The 27,002-nt window shown below is 39.9% G+C and overlaps 1 protein-coding gene across 2 annotated transcripts in view; it reads right to left on the bottom strand.

Moving 5' to 3' along the window:
- Nucleotides 1–2,339: 2,339 nt before the first annotated feature.
- The window catches only part of synpra (synaptoporin a), a 257,466-nt gene continuing 232,803 nt past the window's right edge, over nt 2,340–27,002 (bottom strand). For both annotated transcript variants that reach the window (XM_052018774.1, XM_052018775.1), the window contains 2 exons: nt 9,631–9,822; nt 2,340–5,267 (listed from right to left, as the gene is read on the bottom strand). In XM_052018774.1, the coding sequence (XP_051874734.1) occupies nt 4,953–5,267; nt 9,631–9,822 (507 nt within the window). In that variant the 3' untranslated portion in view covers nt 2,340–4,952. The remainder of the gene's footprint in view (nt 5,268–9,630; nt 9,823–27,002) is intronic.

Below are 27,002 nucleotides of genomic sequence, written 5' to 3'. Positions count from 1 at the left end.
AGCTGCAATCTTCCCTCCAACAATTACAAAGGTTGCTGAGGAGCTTTCCTTTGGGGAATGCCACTGGGATCATGAAGCACAAATCTATACAGTCAGGGCATTTGTGCTCCTACCACTGCCACTCCATCAGTGCCCTGCCTGTAGAAAGACCAGGCTTCAGCTGCTCATGGTGAGTGTGTGAAGCCTAAAGCAAGGCCTTCAGAGCCCGGATGTGCTTGAGGTCTCCTGCCAGGCCCCCTGAAGTTTCCTCCATGGAAGCTCAGCAGACTACCATAGGGCAGATTGCAGCTGTTGGAAAAGAGCTGTGTGGGAGCATTTGGACAGGCAAAGGAATGCCGGCAGCTGTCAGTAGGGGAATTGCCAAGGGTCAATAGCTGATGTGTGTATAATTTTTTGATATGATTGGCTGCATAAAAATGGCTTAGAGTTTAGATTTGGTGTGGCCTTGGATTCTGTGATTGCAGCATAGTGGTTACTGAGATAATTAGCAGCAAAGGAAGGACAGGAATTGGAGCCATACAGAGAACTGGGATATTATTTATTGAAAGGACAGTCAGAGGAGTTGTTCTCAAGACTTCTTCGCCAGAAAGAGTCTCCTAATTTTGACTCTTCCTTCCCATCTCCTCCTTCTCTTTTCCTTGAATCTGGCTTATTTGTAGACCACAAAGGGTCACCTTTAACTCTGTGATCAAAACACGTTGTATTAAATGCATTATTTAATGCAATACTGCAGAAAAATGTGTAAGAAAAATACTGTTACAAGTCAAAGTATATTAAATCTGCTTGTTTAAATACATGCAGGCCTGATTCATGCAGGAATAGTTGTTGCAGAACTAACAGCCCTTTGTTGTGACAGTAACCACAGGAAACCTGCTTTCACTGAGCATGATATAAGAGCTTGATTCCTTTAGGTGGGAGCGAGGCGTGATCACTTCCATGACAAATATATTTGTGTTTAAACGTTGTAGTCCATACAATCCAAATATTGGCAGTAAGTATATTTTAATGGGCCAGATTTCTCCTCAGATCTTATTTGACTGTGATAATACCAAATTTGTCAGTTTAGTTGTTCTATTCCTGCACTCTTTTTAACTGAAATCCTATTTATTTGTCACCAACCAGCAACATTATTGTTGATAACCTGTCCTGAGAAACCACTGGCTCCCTAGCAGTAAAATGGAAATGATCAATGCCATGTTATGACAAAGAGAAATCAGGTTAGCTTTCAAAATTCAAGATAAGCATTTTATGATATAAGGAATCCAGGAATATCACAGGCTTGATTGTTACCAGAGAATCATGGAGTTATTGGTGCATGGGAGGGCACCATTCAGCCCATCGAGTATCTGCTGGCTCCTGGTAGAGCAATCCCATCAGTCTCATTCTCTTGCTCTTTCCCTCAAGTTATTTTTTTCTCAAGTGTTTATCTAATTAATTTTGAAGATAGTAATTACTTCTGTTTCCTTGACTGTTATAGCCTCTGAGATTCTAATCATATCTACCTTTGCATAAATACTTCATTCCCCACATAGGGAAAAAAGGTGGAGTAATTTTAGATGGTGAGAGATTGAAAGGTATTGGTGTTCTCAAGGACCCTGGGTGCCCTTGTACACAAATCACTGGAAAGTAATACAGCCAGCAATTACGAATACAAATAATACATTGGTCTTTACTGTAGGATAATTTGACTTCAAGAGTACAGACATCTTGGTCCAATAATACATAGCACTGCTGAGAACATGTTTGGAATATTGTGTACCAGTCTGATCTCTCCATCTGAGGAAGGATATACTTGAGATAGAGGAAGTGGAATAAAGGTTCAACAGACCCATTAACATCTTATATGTTTCAATCCCACTGTCGCATCACCAAGAGTCCAGTAGAACCAATTAGAAAAATAAAGGGACCTGGCTATCCAGGTCCTGGTTTGTCCCATAACAAGCTCCTGCTCTTCATAAATACTGGGACTCCAAGATATTGGAGCTGATGTCTGGAGCATCTTCATTGAAAATGTCATTGTATTGGTCACTCCTGATGTAACTAAGGGACAGTGGTTGGGGTTGGAGAGTGGGGAGTAGTACATGGAGGGGAATAGTTCATTAAGGAGGGTCTAATAATGTCCTGTCACAGGGAGCCAGTGCTGATAAATTCTGAAGAAGGATCTTTAACTGTCTCTCTTTCTACAGATGCTGCTTAACCTGCTGAATTTCTCCAGCATTTTCGGTTTTTATTGGAAATTTCCGACATCTGCTGCATTGTTTAGACCACCACATTTCCAGCACAATTTTACAATTATTTTTCATAACTGCCGGTGCAAATAACAAACCGAATACCTTCACTTGAATGCAGTACCGTACTTTAATTTGATAATTTAAAGTGGAAATCACAATGTACTGTACTTGTAACAAACAAAGGAATCATATCCAGATACAAACATCAAACAATAATATTGTTGCTATACACCGATATTAAGCATTAGACGAGTACACAGTTCAGCTTTTTTAAAGAACTGTATCCAGAGGCTTTGATGAGACCAACACAAAAATTGTCACTTACGTTTAAAATTTTATCTGAAACTGTAAATTAATTAACTAAAAAAATTTCAGCCAAATAATTTGTATTTTTGTTGGATTATTAAAATGTTATGATGGTACAAACTAAATAATGTAACTGGTAAAAATTCTGATTCATTTCAGGCAACTTTGGTCTGGGTGGAGTATAATACCCTCCTTTAGAAGAAGGTTCAATATTCTGCTCATGATGAAAGAATTGGAACAAAATCAAAACATCAGGATCATGGAAAACCTGTAACACAGGAGGCCGTTCAACCCATTGTGGAAAAAGAAATACCAGTCTGATCCCACCTTCCAAAATTTAATCTGTCACCCTGTAGGTTTCTGCCTCTACCACCTTTTCAGATGACAAATTCCACACCCCTACCTGAGGTGATAAATATTTTCCTCATCATTCCTCTGATCCTTCTACTCTTTAAGTCTATGCCTCCTGATTTGTAACCCCTCTACTAAAGATTATGGGTCTTTTCTATTTACTCTATGTAAGGTTTATTTTGCTGTAGAGAGTGAACTTACCCTCTCAGTCCTTAAATTTTATGTGTGGCAAATCACTTAAAGTCTGAGCGGATATGATCGTAAAAAGTAATATATGGTACCTGGGACCTGAGTGAACAGGGAAAGCAAGATGGATCTCCTGAACCAATCAGGTTTAAGGATTCTACAGTTAATTACATGAAGACTGAGAAAGAAATATAAATTAAAGTGATTGAATTCAACCAAAACCAGGTACAAAAATAGAATGAAAAATTAGCTTGAAAAAAATTATAATAATCTCTAACAATTAAAACCTGAATAAATTACAGTCTAGAGTTGGGGGTGGGGGAATGGGATGGAGGTGGTGGGGTGATCGTGAGATTAATTAATACCTTATTGTTAAAGGGGAACTTAGACTGAAATGGACGTGATGTAACTTCTGATAGTAAGTTTAGCATAAATACACCAATGTTCAATGCATTTCAATTGTGTGCTTTTTTCAGGGTGAACTCTGAAATCAGTTTGAAATATTTTTGTTTCAAATATAAATTTGCCCCTCATTTAAAGTTGCTGTACCATTTCTGTGTAAATAATTTTGAGCACCATCAGTAACTCTACCATTGTTTTGATAGCAAACATGGCCCATTAGGATCTGGTAAGAAACACACTATGCAGGTTGTTATAACATAAGGATTATTAAGATTGTACTGTGTAAATCATGCAACTGATTTTGAGGTTTGTCAACTGGTTTACATTGTCAGGTCAATGGTTTTGGTCACGTATGCTAGAGATTACTTTGAATATATTAACACACCTACTTTGCAATCATTAGCACAATACCACAGTACTAAATGTTAGAAAGACAGGAATGAACAATAGTTGCTTTGTGCTTTAATATCTGTAGCTACTGCCAAAAGATCTAGCATAATATATTAACTGTTTTACACAGATATAAATCCAGTATTTCTACAACCACTATTTCATTAGTGTGCGGACACAGTGACACAACATTGCAGGCAGCTACATGACTGACTGTACCAAGGATTAACTGAAAGAAATAGCTGTGGCAAGTTGCAGAAGCTGGTTGTACTTCCATTCATAAAAATTAAGCATTTTCCATAGTAAAGATCTTTTCAATAATTTAGGATTGTCTGATGCAGTTATTTTAACTACTGCAGTGAAATAGATATTATAAATACATACTTGCATGCTGAAAATAAGCTCATTTACAAATCTTTACTGATACATAAACAAAATATCTTCTACATTCAAACATGTAAAGACTTTTGAACAAAATGCATTCATTAAAAGTGAACTTACAAAGGTAAATTTCATTCTAGTGTAGACATATTGGTTCTACTAACATCACATAAGGTGCTCTTAAGTATCACCACATCAAAGTAGGCCACGTAGTGTAAAAGGTACAATAACTTCATGCACAAGCTATTTTTAAATACAATACAGTATTTTAACAGTCAGCAAGGGACACTTACTTCTCACCCAAATGCAAAATGTTTAATTCAATCTTACCTCTGTTTGTTTAGGGAGAATCTACCACAGATGGCAGGAATAAACAGTGTACAAGCAAAGCACACTTAGTGCATTTCAACAGTTTAACAGATTTTACTATATCAGTACAACATATAAAAGACAATCACCACAGAGGTATTTTATAAAGCAGAATTTACTTATGGTAACCATCAATACTTAAATCACCATATTAATATTTGAACACCTGGACACCATTATTAACAAACATTTGAAATTACTGCCACTTTCTACTGATATTTCTCATTACTGATATCATAGCAATACTCAATGCCATTTTGTGAATCAACTCTAACTGAAAACTTGGCACTATGAAGATCTCAGACAAAAACACACAAATGTTGCAGCTGGAGCAGGTTACATTTGATTGGTAAAAGAAGTTGGAGGATGCTGGCTATAGCCACCCTGACTGTATCCTCCAATCTGGCCATAGGAAGCTTGTTGGCCAAAACCTGGCTGCTGTCCATAGCTCTGTTGGTTGTATCCACCAGTTTGACCATAGCTTTCTTGATCGGATGAACCCTGGCTGTAAGGTTGGTTGAATCCACTTGGGGCTGGCTGCTTTTCCATGGTGCTTTGGGAGTGTCGTTGACCTGATGTGTGCCAACCAGTCTCCTTGAACACAAACCAAATATTGCCAGCCCACAGAATAAAGTTAAGAAATCCAAACACCTATGGAAATGACAGAACATTCAGTTTCTATATGTTTCACTTTCCATTATGAACTTTTTAAAATCTTAAGCTAATGATTATTGCAGTTTTGAAGAAGGTTGAATTAAACAGGAGGAACAAAGTGCTTAGAAAATTTCAGAGCTAACACTACCTGATAGGGATGAGCTGCCACTATGTTTGTGATGCAAACAAAATTACAATTGTAAATCATCAGTGATGGAATTGTGAGAAAGTCATTTTAAAGTGCTCTAACTGGTACTGTCTCACTCTGCTACACCTGATAAAATCCCCAAAGTGTCAACACTGTAAAGATGAAAGTGGTAAGTTTGTATTTTGACCATCAAGCTTATCCTGATTGCCAGTTAATTCATTAAGAACTTCATGCACAGCAGAAAGAATTTGAATAGGAGTGAAATTTGTCTTTGCTGAAGGTAAATAAGTGTCAGAGCATTTGTACTCTCCTCCTGGTATCTGGTTCCATTCTAGTGACTTGAATTGAATATTGGGAAGGAAGTACAATGGACAGCCATCACTCCAGCATTTGTTTAGTACTAGTGTCCAAAAAGAAGTTTCAAAGAACTTTAAAAATTGATGTCACTTGAATTTACCTGAACTGCAACACTATATAATTTAGTTTCAAAACATATTTACATAAACAGGTAGTTTCTGTTCTTGTATTATTAATTTAATTTAGTAAAATTAAATCTTTCTTAGCACTCTAAAACATACCTCCGGAGAACAAGGTCTATAACGCATAAATACTCATTTGGAGAAACAGAACCAGTCATCCTTTACTGTGTACATTCGTAATTTCCAAGCAAGTCTGAAGAGCTCCACCACCTGTAATTGCTATTATTATGCCATCAACAAAATCAGACCTTGCAAGACAACCAAAAAAATGCAGATCAGCAGGAAAACAGTTATGTCTTTAGAAATTACTCCTGGTATGTACATACTGTAGGTGTTATGTGACCTTTAAAACAATTTATCATACTACTTAACAAGTTGAAATGACAAATATAATTTTAGCTCCCAGCATAATTATCTTTAGGAACTGAACCAACAATTACTTATTATCATTTCCACCACATCCCAACATTGCATTCTAGTTGTCTTGTTATTCAGTCAAAAATGCACGCTTAATTTTGGGTACCTAATGTAGAAGTTTGGGAATTATTGAAATGAATGTTTTTGAGAGGAGGATATATATTATACTACTGGTGATCTTTTTACCTTAGCAAAAAAAGCATAATTCATAAATCCCATGGACAAGAGTCTAGCTTTGTCATGTTGAATAAACCTAGAAATGAATGCTGTCATCTGATAAGGATTAATTTTACATACATTAATGGTTGAAATTATTATAACAAAAATATACAGCATTGAGAATGCCATAGCCTGCTTATTTAATCTCTAAGGAGAAGGTCCTGAGTCACTTCTTTGAAAATATTGTTTTTTTTTCCTGATTTTTTTTAATATGCAAGATATAATAATTATTTTAATGAGTGTGATCTTGGATTATAATAAATTAGCATGTAACAATCACAAACTGAGTGGAACCAGAACTAAGGTCCAGTGGCATTATTTGTTGTTGTCCTTTCAATCCCAACAATAAGTTAAACCCTGGGAGTATCCTGATGATGGGTAAGGTATCTGCCTGAGTCAGATGGATACCTTACTAACTGACTAACAGATGAAGAAGAGCAGAAATTTCTTCTATGTAAATATTAAGGAGACCAATCCTCTTGTGTGTCTATCAGAAACTTGGTTCCCTAGCTACGGACTCCATTGTTTTCCTTGCTCACAGTCTGATGCTCTTACAGATAAGTTAATGCCTGAAATGAGCTTCTGATCTGGTCTTTCACTGAGACCACTCCAGACTACACATGGACCAAAGAGCTGAATACCAGGGGTAAAATAAAGGTGACCATCCTCAGTTACAAGGCAACATTTGGCAGCTTGGCTTCAAAGAGTCTTTGGTGAAAAACACTCCAATGACTGGAGTCATACTTTGCATTAAATAAGATGGTTTGGTTGTCAGAGGTAAAGCACTCCTGCCCAGGGACATCATTGAAGTAGTTGCTCAGAGCAGTGCCTGTCCCAACCACCTCCACTGGATTCATTCACTGGTTCCACTATGTCAGATGTGAAGATGTTCACTGATGATCACACCAGATTCGGTTTTACTTGCAAATCCCATCCACTTCTCCATACATATCTTTAACTGAGCTTTTGTATGCCAATGCTATTATCTCCTCATTTGTCTACTGTCAAATCTTGGTTTGATGAAGTGCCTTAGAATGTTATATTATGTTAAATGTGCTTTATAAATGCATGCGTCTATAGGCATCAGAAGCACACAGATCAGTACAGCCAATAAGGAAATAAACAAAGAGCACTTGAGTTTGTGGGACCAGGAGGAGCAGTAATAAATGTGTGGAAGCTTACTGCCTAAGGTTCTTCTTCCCCCTTATCCCACCACCAACCCCCACCTGCAAGTCTCTGTCAAGCCACTCCTCTTATGACATATCTGAGTACCCACATGTAAGCAGTTGCCTCTTAACTCCAGCAGGGCAGAAAGGAGACTCAGCTGTAATAAGAGCAAGGCTTCCCACCCAAAAGATCACTCCCCTTGTGCATCTCAGTGGGTCCATTCTGTTCCTTTTACTTTCATAACTTGAAACCATAGGTGGTAAAGGAAAGCAAACTTCATAGAATCACACAATGTATCTGAAGTCTATTTATTAACAAGTGCAAGTTCATGTTGTCTCTTTTGGCTTCTTCTTTGCTTCCTGATCTTTTTATTTTTTTCATCAATTTTTCCTTGAGTTGTGTTCTGTCTCCATTTTCCAGCTTGCTATTTAATATTACCTATCACCACAAACCAGTAGTGCCATTTATTTCAAAACAAAACAAATATATTATGCGGGGATATTGCAACAGGAGAGAACTGTTTATGATTGATGTAGCATACTATGGAGCTAGCTAATCTTTTGCACATTAAAAGAATTTTGCAGGTCCATTGTACTGTAATATGAACTATATATTTCTTTGGTGAATATCCCAGGTTTGACAGCAATTAAAAAGTAATTTTATCTATAATTTGCAACTATATACTTTGGAAGCTGAATGAATTTGAAATAATACAGTCCGAAATAAAAGCAATGCAGCTGCTCCTTCCAATTGCCCTTTAAACAAGTCTACGTGAATTAGTCTTCCAATTGAACAATGATATCAATGGTACTCAAACACAGCAAGCATGTGCTACACAAGTCACATTAATTCAATATTCTGATATGTTCTGAGCTTTTAAGCATATTGGATATTAGTTGTGTCAATGATTGGAACAAGCAATGATTTTACTCCAATATTATTCCATAACATATCTGATCAATGTAGTGCTGTTAGAATTCAAATAAATAAAGTGATGTCTAATGATTTTTGAAACTGCAGCATTTTGTGATGTTATCAAAGCTGATAGAGAGTTTCTTGAAAATGCATCCAAGATTGTCACCAACAAGACAAGCATTTCTCTTTCAAGAAAGCAGTTGTTTGATCAGACTGAACAAGGCACAATGCTTGACATTCCTACTCCTCATTTCTCTGACTTCTGAACAGACTGAATTGCCATGGTCCGGGATGGGGAGAAAGCTGGGTTGCAAGTGGGACCTAAGAGAAGTCAGGTTTGGAAAATTCTTCTGGTCAGTGTCAGTGCATTTTCTCCTTATTAGGGAATAAGGAGAAAATGGGAGGTCTAGACACACTTCTCCCCTCTGGGAAAGGGCATTGGGTGAGATTTTCATGTCCAGGAAACTTAAGGAACTGACCTCACTTGGCCCTTGCTCTAGCAATGCTCTCCTACTGATGATCACGATATTACTAGTACAATGGGACACCATTGGACAATATCCTAGAAAAATTCCCTGCAATTACACTCTGCAGAATTTGGAGTCTTTTCAGTTTATGAACAATCTTACCATATGAGAAATGATTAATGTTCAATTGCAGTTCCATATTTTTAAAATCTTTTCAATTTAAATCCATTATCCACCCACCTTACAATTTATTGTTCTTCTCTTTCCTGACTGACTGCATACACATATGAAAATTCTTGACCTTTGCTCCCAGGATTTTGCTAGTATTGTTCTCTGCACAGCCACAAAGAGTTGTGCAAAAATCACAGCTAGTTACATTCTGTTCAGCCTCTCGAATGCTACACCAGAGATTGGGAGATTACAGGCAGGGGCATTCACTTTAAGTCTCTGTGGCATTGGGCATTGACACACCATTAAGTTACCTCATTAATACAGCCTCCTCTTAGCATAAATATTAACATCAATATTAATACCAGTGTTCTACTCACAACAGATGTGTTTAATCCTGACATTGCAGGGTCTCTAACAGGTAAGCATTTATTGCCTTGCTGTTTGCAAGCTGACATTAGCAAAAGCACTTCATCAGGATCCGTAGCAACCTTGACATCAGAGAGTCCTTTTGCCCAAGCTGATGACCCCACAAGCCATAAGAACGAGAAGACCACAGTCACAATGAAGTCCTGAAAGAGATTTTTAAAACAATCACTTATTAGTTGCATACTTTTGTTGTAAAGACAAACAATAATCGCACATTACCAATTGAGGTTCCTTATATAAAAATTTATTCATTTTGAAGGTTATGTTTTGAATACTTGCACATTCACCTAGTCCCCAGCCAAAAACATGGAGATCAATTCGATCTAGAATCTCCTTCAGTCACTTGATTCTCTATTATTCAGTGAATTTTTTCCCCCCCATTGGCTAGGATGAATGTGGAAGATTAAAATTTGACCATGAAAACTGTGACTGCAGAATATATGGATCCAAAGAGGAAAGAAGAAGTTTGGAGCTGGTTGGAGAAGTGAGGTATTGAAACAGCACTGACAGTGAAAGAAACCTTCATGAGATGTGCATATTGCAAGCCTATAATGTAGTCAGAGGACTGGCATCAATTTATCAGAACTGCTTCTTGTTCTCACACAGAACTAGAAGGTTTCACCTTTGTTGCCAATTTCCACCCAGCTTTCACTTTCACATGGTCAATCTCTGACTCTTGTTATCACCTCTATTTCTTCATTTCAAGGGATAGGCTTGCAACCAGTATTCACTAAAAGGCCTTGGATTCCCAGAGCAAGCTTAATTACATTTTCTCCCCTCCTGCTTCCTGAAAGGACTCTATTCCATGCTCCCAGTCTTCATTGCATGTATTTTGATGATGCCATTTATCACACCAGTTCTGTTAAAAAATCTTTTCTCCCCTCATAGATTCCCAGATTCTATGACTGAATAGGACCTCAAACATCTCTACTCTGTTTCCTGCACCAGTCTTCTCACTCTATCTCCTCCAATCAAGAACAAAGATAGGGTTCCTCAAGTCGCTCCACTCCATTGTTCTCCATATTCAGCAGATCATCTGCTGTCATTTCAGGCACCTCCATAGTGATGCCACCACCAGACAGGTCCTCCCCTCCCCTTTCTGCATTCTGAAAGGATAGTTCCCTCCTGAACACTCTGGCTCACTCTGTCATCTCCAAGGCCACGATTCCTTCCCAAGCAACCACAGGAGAAGAAACACCTACTTTTTTAACCTCTTCCCTTCTCACAATCTAAGGCCCAAGGCGCTCTCAGCAGGCAAAGCAGTGACTTGTACTTCTTATCATCAGTGTACTGCATTAAATGCTCTCAATGTGCCTCCTCTGCATTGAGGAAGCTAAATGCAGAATCCACCATTCAGCCTGCAACATTGACCCTAAGCTTATGGTGGCCTATCACTTTAAATCTCTATCTCATTCCAACTTTGACTTCTCTGTCTTCAGCCTTTTACGCTGTTCCAATGAAGTCCAAAACATTCTGAGGAACAACATAATCATGCTCTGACTAAGCACATGAGAGCCCACAAGGCTCAACACTGAATTCAACAATTCCAGATAATCAGCTATCCTAAACTGTATCTCACATCTTACCCTCTGTTCTTTTAGTAACTGCAGATTTCTTTCACTGTCTCCCACTTACATTTTCCCCGAACACATTTTTTGTTATTCTTTAGCATGTACTAGCTAGTTCCATCACAACTTTACTCAAAAATAATCACTCTTAGTCTTTAGCCTTTCACAAACGTTCCCTCTTGTTCTCTCAGCTCTCCCCACCCCCTTTCTTTCCTACTGAGAGCTTTTATTTCCAGCTTTTTCTGGCTCTAGTGAAATTGAAATGTTCAATCTGTTTCTTTCTCCACAGATACTGTCTGACCTGATGAATGTTGGCAGCATTTTCTGTTTCATTTGAAATTTCCAGTGTCTGCAGCAGTTCACTTTTGAACGATGCTTGTGGATGATGACACCAGATTTGTAGTTAACTTTGGGAGAAAATGCCTATGGCTGTAAGTATCCATAAACTTTCACTCTAACTCTGATGGAATGTGGAAATAGCTAAATCTGGAAATTAAGGACATCTCTGAGCAAATAATTTAACTTTAAAATTGTATTCACACTTCAATTGTAATTTGTCAGAAGTTGAGAAATAGATATCTTTATTTTAATCACAAACGAAAATTGTTTAGGCTATAAAAGATCAACAATAAATCGGCAGAATGAATCAGAGTCTTCTGGCTGTCATTAATGCCCAACTTCCAACCCTTATTTTCTTTCCAAAACCTTTGAATAGGTTTTCTTAATCCATGGCCAACTTTCCTATAGTTCTATGTTGAAGCCTTTCCAACAGATTTCTACTCCTTCCACAGCACTAAGTGGCCAGTGTCCCTGTGATAACCTATTCCTCATTAGCCTCTGTGACCTGCCTGCAGCTTTTGACATAGTTAACCCTATCATCTTCCTCCAGCACCTCTCTCTGAAATGTTAGGTGGGATTCGTTCGCTTGTAAATGAAAATCAAACAAAATACCTGCAGATGCCGAAAGTCTGAAATAAAAACAGAAAATGATAGAAACACTCAGCAGGTCAGACAGCATCTGTGGAAAGAGAAAGAGAGTTAATATTTCAGGTTGAAGTTCTGATGAAGGGTCTCCAACCTGAAATGTTAACTCTGTTTATCTTTCCACAGATGCTGCTTGATCTGCTGAGTGTTTCCAGTATATTCTTTGTTTATTTCTTCTGCCTGGTTTATTTTAATCTGTTCATTTTAGCCAGAAAATCACCTGGAATAGCTCCTCTTTCTGCTGCTATGCCTTTACCTTTACTCCCCTGTCCTTGGTTTCTGCCAACTTTTCATTGACCTCAGTGATATCCAAAACCTTTTCACATGTCTGCTGATGCCTTCCAACACTCTCTCTTGACCTCTCAAACCCTCAGCCACACACCAATGTAGTTTGTCTGCCATCCAGAAATTTCTTCCAAATAATTATTGATAAGACAAATCCCATGTACTTGGACCCTGCCACAAGCTTCACTACATAGACTAACTCCATTCTTATCCCTATTTGAGGATGCCCCAGAGTGTGTGATAGCTGAGCATCAGTGTGTCCCCAGATAATCTTTCCACCCCACATCTGCTCCACAACAAAGGCTGCCACCTTCCACATCTGCCTTCTAACATTGCATACCTTGGTTCACGTATGACTAAGATCCCGTCCATGTTTACATTTCTTTTGGCTCTGGTTGGTAAATGTTGCCCTGATTGGCCTCCCATATTGCAGTCTCCACAAATACGAGCTGAAGCTTGGCTCTGCTGACTGCTCCCTAATTCACTTGAAAGTTCATTCACCTAAAACCTCTGTACTCATTGAACTGCACTGGCTCCCGATACAGAAACACCAGAAGATTCTCGTATCTTTTCAAATGTTTCTTTGGCTCTGTGCCTCCTTTTCTCCATAGTCCTCACCTGCTCTATAGATCTGTATTCCTAATGCCTTCAGTTGGCTGGAGCCCAAGCTCTGTAACTCATTCTGCTTTCTATCTTCCTCACCCCCTTTAGGATGTTTCTTAAATCCTTCCTCTTTGACCAAAATCTTGGTCACCAATTTTAATTTCCTAAGTGGTTTAATGTCAAGTTTGATCTGATAATGCATCAGTAATGTGTAGTGATGTGTAACAAGACTTTTTTACTTCATTAAAAATAAATACATATGCGCAAGGTATAGTTAAAACACCTCAAGTAATGGATGGAGAACATTCTCAGCTGAAACATTTGCTGACAATATTGTTGTTTAAAAATCACTGCATTTTCAGAGTAAAACACTATTATCCATCAAATCAATACAGATAAAGCTGCTGGGTAATTTGAGAATAGTGATAAATTATATAGATATTGTATATTGATTATATTTACTTAGTCAGTGTGACTGGTTATTTAAATTTACTGCCTAATTGTTCTCCCAGCTATTAATCCAAATGTACTTTGATTGGAAAATGAATACAATACAGACTTGGAAGTTGAAAAAGCTTGATAATTACAGTCTCTAATAGTTAGACATTGACCATATACTTGGTCATAAGGTTAGGTTTATTAAATGGTTCTACACACCAAAATAGGGAAAAAAATAAATATGACTCATTTACCTTTTCATTTGACCATAAAGGGAAACAAAACATCTATGTAACTGAAGGAAAATTCACTGAAAATGTTCACAACAGATCCAGTATTATTAACAGACTGTTACACATGTGCTGAATTACTTGCCTTCAGAAAAAAAACAACATAATAATGCCATTGATATTGATAAACAGTGACTTTTTGCCTATTAAGGATGAACTTATATACACAATATTTCAACATAGCACACATCATGAAGCATCTTTTAATGCCGATTATGGTTGACCAGAATCAGTTTCTACTCAATTCTCTGGATTTTAGTGTAAGAATCAAATTCAGTTATATGTTGATATAGGTAACAGAAGTTTGCATGAGCACAAGTACTTGCTGTGGTGCACGATGACCACGTCTGCAATAAGTGCTTGAGGCTGGAGGAACTTTGGCTCAGAATTGATGAGCTGGAGTTGCAGCTTCAAACATTGCGGAGCATCAGGGAGGGAGAAAGTTATGTAAATACTGTACATCGGGAGGCAGTCACCCCTCCCCCCCTTAGAGCAGGTACTTCTGGGGTCCAGGAAGTAGATAGAAGGGCGACTGCCAAGGGAGAGAAAAGGAAAAAGAAAACGAACAGGCAGATAGTGCAGAGGACCCCGGAGGCTGTTCCCCTCAATAACAGGTTTTCCGCTTTGGAAGCTTTTGGAGGCAGATGACCTGCAGGGATCAAGCAGCAGTAGCCATGTCTCTGGCACTGGGACCGGTCCTGCTACCCAGAAGGGAAGGGAGGAGAAGAGGAAGACAGTAGTGATAGGGGACTCGATAGTCAGGGAAACAGATAGGACGTTCTGTGGCAGCGAGCATGAATCCTGGATGGTATGTTGCCTCCCAGGTGCCAGGGTCTGGGATATCTCTGATCAGGTCCACAGCATTCTTGAGCGGGAGGGAACGCAGCCAGAAGTCGTGGTTCATGTTGGTACCAATGACATAGGTAGGAAGAGGGATGAGGTCCTAAAAAGTGAGTTTAGGGAGCTAGGCAGAAGGCTGAAGAACAGGACCTCAAGGGTAGCTACCTCAGGATTGCTGCCAATGCCACATGATAGTGAAGGTAGGAATAGGAGGAGATGGCAAATAAATGTGTGGCTGAGAAGCTGGCGCAGGAGAGAAGGTTTTAGATTTTTGGATCATTGAGATCTCTTCTGGGGAAGGTAGGACCTGTACAGAGAGGACGGGTTACACCCGAACCTGAGGGGGGTCAATATCCTTGCAGCCAGGTTTGCTAGGGTGGTTTGGGAGGGTTTAAACTAGTTTGCCAGGGGGATGGAAACCAGAGGGGTAGGTCAGAGGAAGAAGGGGATGGGGAAAAGTCAGATCTAACAGGTAGAGAGGTTTTGAGGAAGGAGAAGCAGATTACAGGGTATAAAAGTAGGAAGGTGGATGGGCTAAAGTGCATTTACTTAAATGCAATGAGTATCAGGAATAAGGGTGATGAACTGAGAGCTTGGATAAGTACATGGGACTATGCTATTGTGGCTATTACAGAGACATGGCTGACACCAGGGCAGGAATGGATATTGAATATTCCTGGTTTTCAGTGTTTTAAAAGGGATTTGGGGGGGGGGGGAAGAGGACGAGGGGTGGCGATACTGGTCAGGGATACAGCTGCAGAAAGGGTGGATAATGTAGAAGGATCCTCTCTAGAGTCAGTATGGGTGGAAGTTTGGAACAAGAAAGAAGTAGTTACTCTATTGCGAGTATTCTATAGGCCCCCTGGTAGCAGCAGGGATGCTGAGGAGCAGATTGGGAGGCAGATTTTGGAAAGGTGCAAGAATAACAGGGTTGTTATCATGGGAGACCTCAACTTCCCAAATATTGATTGGCACCTGCTTAGTGCCAAAGGTTTAGATGGGGCAGAGTTTGTTAAGTGTGTCCAGGACGGATTCCTGTCACAGTATGTTGACAGGCCGACTAGAGGGTATGCCATATTAGGTCTAGTTTTAGGTAATGAACCGGGTCAGGTGACAGATCTTTCAGTGGGTGAGCATTTGGGGGACAGTGACCATTGCTCCATAACCTTTAGAATTGTCATGGACAGGAATAGGAGCAAAGAGGATGGGAAGATATTTAATTGGGGAAAGGCGAATTATGAGGCTATAAGGCGAGAACTTGAGAGTGTAAATTGGGATGACATTTTTGAAGGGAAGTGTACTATGGAGATGTGGTCGATGTTCAGGGATCTCTTGCAGGATGTTAGGGATGAATTTGTCCCAGTGAGGCAGAGAAGGAATGGTGGGGTGAAGGAACCATGGGTGACAAGAGAGGTGGGACAACTAGTTAGGAAGAAGAAGGCAGCATACATAAGGTGTAAGCAGCAAGGATCAGACAGGGCTCATGAGGAATATAGAGTAGCAAGGACGGAACTTAAGAAGAGGCTGAGGAGAGCAAGAAGGGGACATGAAAAGGCTTTGGCAAGTAGGGTTAAGGAGAATCCCAAGGCTTTTTTCTTGTAGGTGAAGAGCAGAAGGATGGCTAGAGTAAAGGTAGGTCCGATTAAAGACAAAGGTGGGAGGATGTGCCTGGAAGTTGTGGAAGTGGGTGAGGTCCTCAATGAATACTTCTCTTCAGTATTCACCAAGGAGAGGGGTCTTGATGACACTGAGGACAGTGTTGGTAAGGGTAATGTTCTAGAGCATGTAGATATCAAGAGAGAGGATGTGTTGGAGCTGTTAGAAAATATTAGGACAGAGAAGTCCCTGGGGCCTGACAGAATATTCCCCAGGCTGCTGCGTGAGGTGAGGGAGGAGATTATTGAACCATTGGCTAGGATATTTGAGTCCTCGTTGTCCACAGGAATGGTACCGGAGGATTGGAGGGTGGCAAATGTTGTCCCCTTATTCAAAAAAGCTCGTAGGGATAGTCCAGGGAATTACAGACCAGTGAGCCTTAAGTCTGTGGTGGGTAAGCTGTTAGAAAGGATTCTAAGAGATAGGATCTATGAGCATTTAGAGAATCATGGACTGATTAGGGACAGCCAGCATGGATTTCTGAAGGGAAGATCTTGCCTCACAAGCCTGATAGGGTTCTTTGAGGAGGTGACCAGGAAGATTGATGAGGGTAGTGCAGTGGATGTGGTCTACATGGATTTTAGTAAGGCGTTTGACAAGGTTCCACATGGTAGGCTTCTTCATCAGAAGGTCAGAGGCCAAGGGATCCAGGGTGGCTTGGCTGTGTGGATTCAGAATTGGCTTGCCTGTAGAAAGCAGAGGGTTGTGGTGGAGGGAGTGCATTCGGACTGGAGGGCTGTGACTAGTAGTGGCCGACAGGGATTTGTTCTGGGACCTCTACTTTTTGTGATATTTATGAATGACTTAGATGAAGGGGTGGAAGGGTGGGTTAGCAAGTTTGCAGATGACACAAATTGTCGGTGGTGTTGTGGATAGTGTGGAGGGCTGTTGAAGCTTACAGAGGGATATTGATAGGATGCAGAGCTGGGCTGTGAAGTGGCAGATGGAGTTCAATCCGGAGAAGTGTGAGGTGGTACACTTTGTAAGGACTAACTCCAAGATGGAGTACAAGGTTAATGGTAGGATTTTGGGCAGTGTGGAGGAGCAGAGAGATCTGGGGGTTCATATCCACAGATCACTGAAAGTTGCCTCACAGGTGGATAGGGTAGCTAATAAAGCTTATGGGATGTTAGCATTCATAAGTCGTGGGATCGAGTTTAAGAGCTGCGAAGTAATGATGCAGCTTTACAAAGCTCTGGTTAGACTACACTTAGAGTATGTGTCCAATTCTGGTTGCCTCATTATAGGAAGGATGTGGAAGCGTTGGAAAGGGTGCAGAGGAGATTTACCAGGATGCTGCCTGGATTAGAGAGTATGGATTATGAGGAGAGACTAAAGGAGCTAGGGTTTTACTCATTGGAGAGAAGGAGGATGAGAGGAGACATGATAGAAGTATACAAAATATTAAGAGGAATAGATAGAGTGGACAGCCAGCGCCTCTTTCCCAGGGCACCAATGCTCAATACAAGAGGGCATGGCTTTAAGGTAATGGGTGGGAAGTTCAAGGGAGATGTCGGAGGGAGGTTTTTCACCCAGGGAGTGGTTGGTGCTTGGAATGCGCTGCCTGGGGTGGTGGTGGAGGCTGATACTTTGGTCAAATTCAAGAGATTGTTAGATAAGCATATGGAAGAATTTAAAATAGAGGGATATGTGGGAGGAAGGGGTTAGGTAGTCTTAGGTGAGGTTAGAAGGTTGGCACAACATGATGGGCCCAAGGGCCTGTATTGTGCTGTATTTTTCTATGGTTCTATGGTGCTAAGATTGACACTAGCTGGTAGAAGTGGATTGCTTTCATTTGCTTTTCAATCATTTGCTTTCATTTCTTGAAGTTATTGAACATTTTTTTCACTCGTAAGTGTTGACACTATGGGCATTATTGAATTGGAGGAATTACTTTGTTTTGCAGGGAACTCAATTAACATGCACAGCAGAAATGATAAAACCACTGAACATCCAGAACTAATGACTGTATTTACTGATGCTAGTTCAGCACCCATACACTGTAGTTTCAATCCCCCTCCCCCTCCATTCAAAGAGAATGAAAAATTCTCAGAAACTAACTGGTAAATAACTAGAATATGCTAGCAGTATGCAGATGAGTAAAATAAGAAAAAAAAAAGAACAGAACAGCTAAATATGAAGATCTTCTAAAGATTAAGAACATATACTCTTGATATTAAAATCATGATAGGAATTAAGGTTATTTCTCCCTAATACCATACTGCACACTGGGCATCTTGAGAAAGCAGGACAACAGGAGATGTGGTTGATTGGAGGGCAGGGAGGTGGAAATTTAGTTGGTCTTTCAAAGGGGTTGGAGGCTTGGTTGGGCTGTTGGCTCAGCCCATTTTCTTGCAAGTTGAATAGTTCAGAAAGGGTTCACAGCAGACTAGATAGAAAAACATGAGATTTTGTTCAGTTTAAAAGATTGCCTTGAACCACAAAGAATATTCAAAACCCTTCCAGTCACCTGCTTGCCCATCTTAATTGCTAGCTGTATCACTGTCCCTAATCTCACCCCCATGTCTTCCTCTGCCCCAACAGCCCTAGGATCAGATTTTGGATTAAACTTCCATCCCTAGAGACTGCTCCACAGCCTTTAGATCCAGGAATATCAAGGATGCCATAATAGCAGTTGAATAATGTTCTAAGTATTATGTCTGCAGATGTCTGCAGATGACTAAGTGGAGGTAGCCAATGTTTGGTCAAGTTGCTGATTGACATTGAACATAAACCAATTACCTTTGTCACACAGGGGATTTGTTATCATCTGTCAGTGCTCGTTAAACTACTTTGTGATCTGCCTAGTAGATTGTAGAATGCTGCTTCAACAGTGAATTATTGAATTAGATTGATTGTCATGACATTGAAAAGTCTACCCTGCCTTAGCCAACAATTACTAAAAGTGTATCTCTGTCAGCAACATTAACTTCAAGGCAGTTACTCAACTATATATGGGATTGGCTTTCTACAATCTTGTAGGCAGATCATAAAGTAGTATTGGCAGAATACATTACTCTCCTGTGTGAAAAGGGTAACTGATTTGTGATCAATGTCAATCAGTAACTTGACCAAACATTGGCTATCTCCACTTAACCATCTGCAGATATAATATCTGGAATATTATTCAACTTCTGATCCAGTTGATGTTGCATCCATAATATCCCTGGACCTAAAGGCAGTGGAGAAATTTCTGGGGATATATTTTCAATTTTGTTCCAAAGTTTGATCCGGGAATATTTTGGGTAGAGTGAGATGTGGGGTGAGAATGACGACAGTATTATGGCTAGCAACTTGTTTCTAGCTTGCTTGACTGACAAACTGAGAAAATCTTGACTCATCTTTGGCAGACCCCCTGAAGTCAACTGACTGGTAAGCAAGCTCCAGCTTGGTTGGTGGCAGGTCCCTGCAGGATATAATAATGCCAGTACCAGGCTGGTCAGAAAGCCCTGCCCACAAAATGGTTGAAGAACTCTTGATCGATGGGAAAGCCATGTCTCCAGCTATTGTACCTATCAATAACTTTGCACTTTTAAATATACCTGATGTTCATATATGTACTCTTCTCCCTTGCAGCTGTTCTTCATTTAAATGAATGGATCTGCTGTTTCTGACAGGCCATTCCTTAATGTATCTACAGGAGAATTCAGTGAGCTTGTCCTTTGCCAATGGACTCCAGTGGGAGTACAGCTGGGAAATCGTTGGCAGAATTTCCCAGAATGTTCAGGAACACCACATTGGCACAGTAGTCCTGAACTTTCTGACACCCACAAAGGACAAATGCTGGCAATTCAATGCAGAGCTCTCTAGAACTATCCATAGTTCCAGCCATTAATTCCATTCTATAGTCCTGGAAATCCAGTGACAATGTCAAAACTAAAGATAAAACAAACTAGAGCTGTGAAGTAATCCCAACTTGAAAATGATTATATTCTGGCACTCTTCTTCCTTGTTTCTTTGGTAAGCAGAGGAAGAGTCATTGCATATTTCAGGGATTTTACTCTGGATGATTTCGTTGTGTTCAGTCTTTGGACCATATCCATAGGAGACCTCGCTGGGACCCAGACTTTGCCACCATCACCATGTTTAAGCTATTTGAAGCATATTCATAGGTTGAGCAGTAAACTCTAGATACAGTGTCTCAGATGTTAATTATTATTTGACCTCACATAATCTTCCATGGATATAGAAACTGTAGAATAAAGACTTTAATCAACCTTGGTTTAGGTTATGAACCATTGCCTTCATTTATTAAAATGTAAACTGATAAGCAAGCAGAAGAAATGATCATTGAATTACAGCATTTGCAATCATATTATTTTTAGGATTGCTTCCCGTTCTTCAACAGAACTTCCCTATTCTTGATTAGGACTTTCCTACTATAAGTTCACAAACTTCATACATAATAACTTTCAAACCAAATTAAGGCATTTTAGAGTGTTGTGCAGAAGTCCTGCTTAGCTTAAACACCACCAAAGGGTGAGAGAATCCTCACTGATGTATGTAATCAAACCAAGCTGTCCTACTTTCTATGAGTGGATATTAATCAGATAAAAACCATGACATAATGGAAGGGACCAATACCACAATATATCAGGGACAAGAATGTTTCATTTTGTTGAGGGTGATTCACCATGTTTCAATTTGCTTATTAAAGAAAACAAATGGCAATTTAATTTATTAAGATCTAGAGGTACCACATAAAACTGATTCTTTAACTGATTTTGAATATATTGAATTAATTAGAATTGGTGTAATCTAATACAAATACAGCTGATCAAAATTGATAATTTTGGAACATTACATAACACTGACATTAATTAGAATTCATCACAAAATCTTTCAAAATAGAGAATTAATCACAACAGTGTAGAGTTTAAAATAGACTCACAGTTGACAGAAAACTATTTATCAGAGAAAGATTTTATTATACAAATCGTTGATTTCAATTGTAGACTTGGAAGGGCATTGAGCAATCCAAAATATACCAACAAAAAGACCCCAGCCTGGATGCTGTCACTCAATTTTGCCTATGATAATTGAGATAATTGGCACTCTAGTTATTGTGTGCTAATCCACTACAGCTGGGTTTAATAGACTGTACAATGCAGATGTGTGGTAATTACAAGTCCAGGATGTATGTGGTAAATATTCCTCTAACAGTAGCCTTGTTTATTTGGTTGTCAGTAACTTCTAGTAACAGCCCTTTTCTCAATGTCTTGCATATCGTTATTTATGAAAATGGCACAGTGGAAATGTGCTATGGAGAAACACAGAGAGCAACGTATTAAAACCAATCTTCGTGCAATCCTGGATCCACAGTGATTCTACTATCTGCAAAACCAAATCATAAATTCCTCAATCTTCTTGATTTACCTTTGCTTCTTATTTTGCTTTGTACCATGACAACTGCCCAGGTACGTCCTCTCACAGAAAGCAAGACAAATCCAATCTGGCTAATTATTGCACAATCAGTTCATCTCAATCATCAGTGAAGTGATGGAAGCCCTCACCAACTTACTCACCGATAATCTACTCACAAATACCCAGTTTGGGTTTTGCTCTGGTCACTCAGCCCCTGACCTCAGATTTCATCCAAATATGGACCAAAAAGCCAAATTCCATAGGTAAGGTGAGAGTGATGGCCTTGACATTGAGGCAGCATTTGACCGAGTGTGGCATTGATGTGCCCTGGTAAAATAGAGTCAATGGGCATCCAGTAATTGGAATCAAACCTTGCACAAAGGCAGATGTTTGTCATTATCAGAAGTCAATCATCCCACTCCCAGGACATAACTGCAGGAGTTTCTCAGGGTGTTCTCCTGCGCCCAAACATCCATCCTTCCTTATACTACCTTATGATGGAAGGAAGGATGGACGTTTGGGCCCAGGAGAAGAAGGTGGGAACACACATATTGTGGTCATAGAAGGCAATGGGCCAGGTGCTGGAAAATGGGATTAGTAAAGATGGATACTTGATGGCTGAAATGCACATGATAGGCCAAGGGGCCTGTTTCTGTGCTGTATGACTACATGACTCTATGGGGATGTTCACTGATGATTGGACAAAGTTTAATTCCATTCACAACACATCATCAAATGAAGAAGACCATGTCTGCTAGCAGCAAGACCCGGACAACATTCATATATGGGCTTACAGAGACACAGACTGCAAATGCTAGAATCTGGAGCAACAAACAATCCGCTGATGCAGGGTTTTGACCTGAAATGTGGACAATTCCTTTCCTCCCACAGATGCTGCATGACCCACTGAGTTCCTCCAGCAGATTGTTTGTTGCTTTATATATGGGCTGATAAGTGGCAAATAACATTTGCACAACACAAGTACTAGGTAATGAGTATTTCCAACAAGAGAGTCTAACCAACTACCCTTGACATTTAATGGCATTATCATCATGAAATTCCAACCCTTCCTCCCACCTATCAACATCCTGGGGGTCACCATTGGCCAAAAACTCAATTGGACGAACCACACACACACATATATTTTATATATATATGTCATGGCTACAAGAGTAGGTCAGAGGCTGGGGATCTTGTGATGTGGACTTTCCACCTCGACAAGATGCAAGTCTCCTTGTGCCTGAATGAATACAACACCAACAACAAAACAGCCCACTTGATTAGCACCTCATTCCTAACTACTGTCCTACTGTTATTGTTTATCATAAGGTGTAAGTCTTTCAATCTTCTTGACTTCCAAGAAACACTTCACACCATGCAATATTTTGTTTCCAACCTTGGTCTCCTCGCAACTATGCCTTTAAATGCATTTGTGTTAACTTATACCATTAATTTATCTATGTTACTAAGGATGCTTTTATGACTGTGATAAAATACTTTACCATGTTTACCTGTTTGGAGCCTTATTGCTGATAAGCAGTTCTTCTTACATTCACTGTACCTTCCTGACCAAATCTACTTATCCTTACCAGGTCAAATATTGTTCTTTTGCTTTGAACTTACTTTTTGGATTTCTAATTTATATTTTCTAGTGGATTTCCAATTTCTAATTTATTTCTAAATAATCTCTGAACTTTGCCTAGATCACTACCAATCCCCTATCTCACTCACCCAACATGCACGCTCTTTTGTATAAAACACTATGTAGAGCCCCAGTTATATGATTCACCAGGATACTAGTTCGAGGACAATTTAAGAAGAGCTAATCCCAACAAAATAACTCTTTTATTTCCCTAGAATGAATGCCAATGCATCCTGAGGTGAGGCTGTTTTCTACACTAGGCTTTGAGTCATGCATTTAAGTCTTTGTCCTATACTGTATACTGCAATGCCAATTTGTGATAGCACCAGACATGATCTGATAATTATTATCTTTGAGTTTCTGCTTTTTAATTTGATCCCTAGCTCCTCAAACTCTCTCAGCAAAACTTCATTCTCAGTTGTACAATGCAATTGATTCCTACTTGGATCAAGCCAACCTTCCCCTCCTACTCCATGCAAGAAGAAAGTATCTCATATTTGTTGGACAGACTGCTTACTGCCTGAGGCTCCTTCAGCAAATAAACCCTAGTCTCATATCTTCTTGACTCACATTCATCCACTTCTACTCTTGATCACTGACTAAGTTTAAAATAGTTCTTAACCTAAGGGGTGTGAATGCCTCCTGGATCAAACTGTTCAGATAACTTACTTCATTTCTGAAGTATTTCAATATCTGCAGCTAAGATTCCAGTCCAGAGGTTCTGAGTCTAAGGATTTGCAGGGGAGGATAAGTAGGAGAAGTGAATCAGCAGTAAATTTTAACAGATTAAGCATGCATACACACATGAACGGAATGATATCAGGTATGAATAATTTCAGCCAAGATATTTGACTAAGGTAGCTGGAATATTGAAAGTAAAGATTTGATTGAGGTTAAGTTTGTGATGGGGTTAGTAGGGTAATTCATTAGAGTCATTGGGTCATAGAGTCACACAGCACAGGAGTGGGCCCTGTGGCACACCCAGACCATGCTGACATTCAAGTACCCATTGATGCTAATCCCAATTACCAGCTCTTGGTTTGTAGCCTCCTATGTCTCAGCAATTCAAGTATTTGTCCAGATACTTTTAGACATGGTGAGTCTCTACCCCCAGCACTCTCTAGAGTCAGAGTCGTGCAGTACAGAAATGGCATTTAGCACACCTTGTCCATGCTGACCTTTTTTTGCCCACCTACACTAGACCTATTTGCCTGCTTTAAGACCATACCCTTCTATATCTTGCCTCTTAAACATATTAATTGCGTCTGGTTCCTCTGGCAGCGCATTCCAGATATAAACCATTCCCTGTGTAAAAAAACTCACCCCTCAGATCCCCTTTAAAGCTCCTTCCTCCCACCTTAAACCTACACTCGCTTGTTTTTGATACCACTGCCACTACAGGGAAAAAGATTCTGACTATCTATACCTCTCATAACCTGTTATCAGGTTACCCCTCGGTCTCCTATGCTCCAGGGAAAACGAGTCCAGCCTATCCAATCTCTCCACATAACTAAAGTCCTCCAGTCCAGGCAACATCCTGGCAAATCTCCTCTGCACTCTCTCCGGCGCAATCACAAGTGTGGAGACCAGAACTGGACACCATACTCCAAGTGTGGCCTCATCGGCATTTTGTGAAGTTACAACATAACATCCCAATTCTTATATTCTATGCCCCAACCTATGATGGCAAACATGCCAATTGCCTTCTTCACCATCCTATCGGTCTGCGTTGCCACTTTCAGGGACTATGGACTTGGACTCTTAGGTCTCTGTGTTTGTCTATATTCCTTAGTGTCCTACTATTTACTGTATATGTCCAATCCCTATTTGACTTCCCAAAGTGCAACATCTTGCACTTGTTGGAATTAACTTCTATATGCCAAGGCTGTACCCAGTTTTCCATCTGATCTATATCCTTCTGTAGCTTCAGACAACCTTCCTTGGTATCCACAACACCACCAACTTCCATATCAATCAAAACTTACCAATCGGACCTCATACATTTATTTGCAAGCTGTTAATACTGTATATATTACAAACAGCAAAAGTCCCAGCATCAATCCCTGCTCTACAGTATTAGTCACACACTTCCAATTAGAAGAAGATTCTTCCACCACTACCCTCTGCCTCTTCTCACAAGCCAAGTTTGGATCCCATTAGTCAGCTCGCCTTGGATCCCTTGTGCCTCAAAGTTCTGGACTAGCCTACCATGTGGGACCTTGTCAACTGTCTTACTAAAGTCTACATACACATCTACTGCCCTGTCTTCATCAACCTCCTTTGTTACCTCCTTAAAAAAACTTAATCAAATTAGTGAGACAGGATTTCCTCTGCATAAAATCATACTGATGATCCCTAATCAGTCTCTCCCTTTCCAAATTAACTTCAATCTTGTTACTTAGAATTTTCTCCAATAATTTCCCTACCACTGATGTAAGGCTCACTGGCTACAGTTATGTGGTATTCCTTGTATTCTAAATTCTATTCACCCTCTGGGTGAAAAAAATTCTACCTTATATCTTTTCAAAATTATTTACTCCTTACTTTAAACTTATGCCCTCTGGTTAGAGATACTTTGCTATGGGGTAAAGTTTACTACAATGTACATACCTACGTATGCCCTTAGAATTTTGTGCACCTCTATCAGGTCCCTCCTCAGCCTTCTCCACTCAAGTAAAACAAACCCAAGTCTCTCCTCCCAACTGAAATGCTCCATCACTGACAATGTCCTGGTGAATCTTCTCTGCATCATCTCCAGAGCAATCACACCCTTTCCGTACTCTAACAACTGAAACTGCACACAATATTCCAGATGTGGTTTCAGCAATGTTTTAAAAAGCTGTATCGTAATTTCCCTGCTTGAATATTTCATGCCCCAGCTAATGAGGGTGAGTATCCCATATTCTTCTTTACCAGTCTATTTGCCTATGCTGCCACCTTCAGGAATCTTTGGATTTGTACACCAAGGTCCCTTCATTCCTCAGGACTCCCTTGGGCTCCACCATTCATTGTAAACGTGCTACCCCCAAGATTCATCACATCACACATATCAAGATTGAATTCCATCTTCCATTGCTACACCCAACTTACCAGCTGATTAATATCTTTATGTAATATTGTAACCTGATATGATGGCTTGACAGTAGGAGGCAGAGGGTTGTGGTGGAGGGTTGTTTTTCAGACAGAAGGCCTCAACAAATGGTGTGCTGCAATGATCGGTGCTGGGTCCTTTATTGTTTGTCGTTTATTTTAATGATTTGGATGAGAATGTTGGTGGCCCGGTTAATAAGCTTGTGGATGACACTAAAATTGGTGGTATAGTGGACAGTGAAGAATGTTATCTGAGGACACAATGGGACCTTGATCAACTGGGCCAGTGGATTGAGGAATGGCAGATGGAGTTTAATTCAGATAAATGCGAGGTGTTGCATTTTGGCAAGACAAACCAGGCAGACCCTACATAGTAAATGATGGGGCCCTGGGGAGTGTTGTAGAAAGAGAGGGGTGTAGGTACATAGTTCCTTGAAAGTGGTGACACAAATAGACAGGGTGGTGAAGAAGGCATTTGGCACGTTTGCCTTCATCGGTCAAGTGCTGGGTTGTCATCCTACAGCTGTACAAGATGCTGGTAAGGCCACATTTGAAGTACTGTG

Source organism: Pristis pectinata, chromosome 6 (genome assembly GCF_009764475.1).
Source record: "Pristis pectinata isolate sPriPec2 chromosome 6, sPriPec2.1.pri, whole genome shotgun sequence".
Lineage (NCBI taxonomy): Eukaryota > Metazoa > Chordata > Chondrichthyes > Rhinopristiformes > Pristidae > Pristis > Pristis pectinata.
Note: the sequence above shows the minus strand (reverse complement) of the source record. Positions and strands in the feature narration are given on the sequence as shown.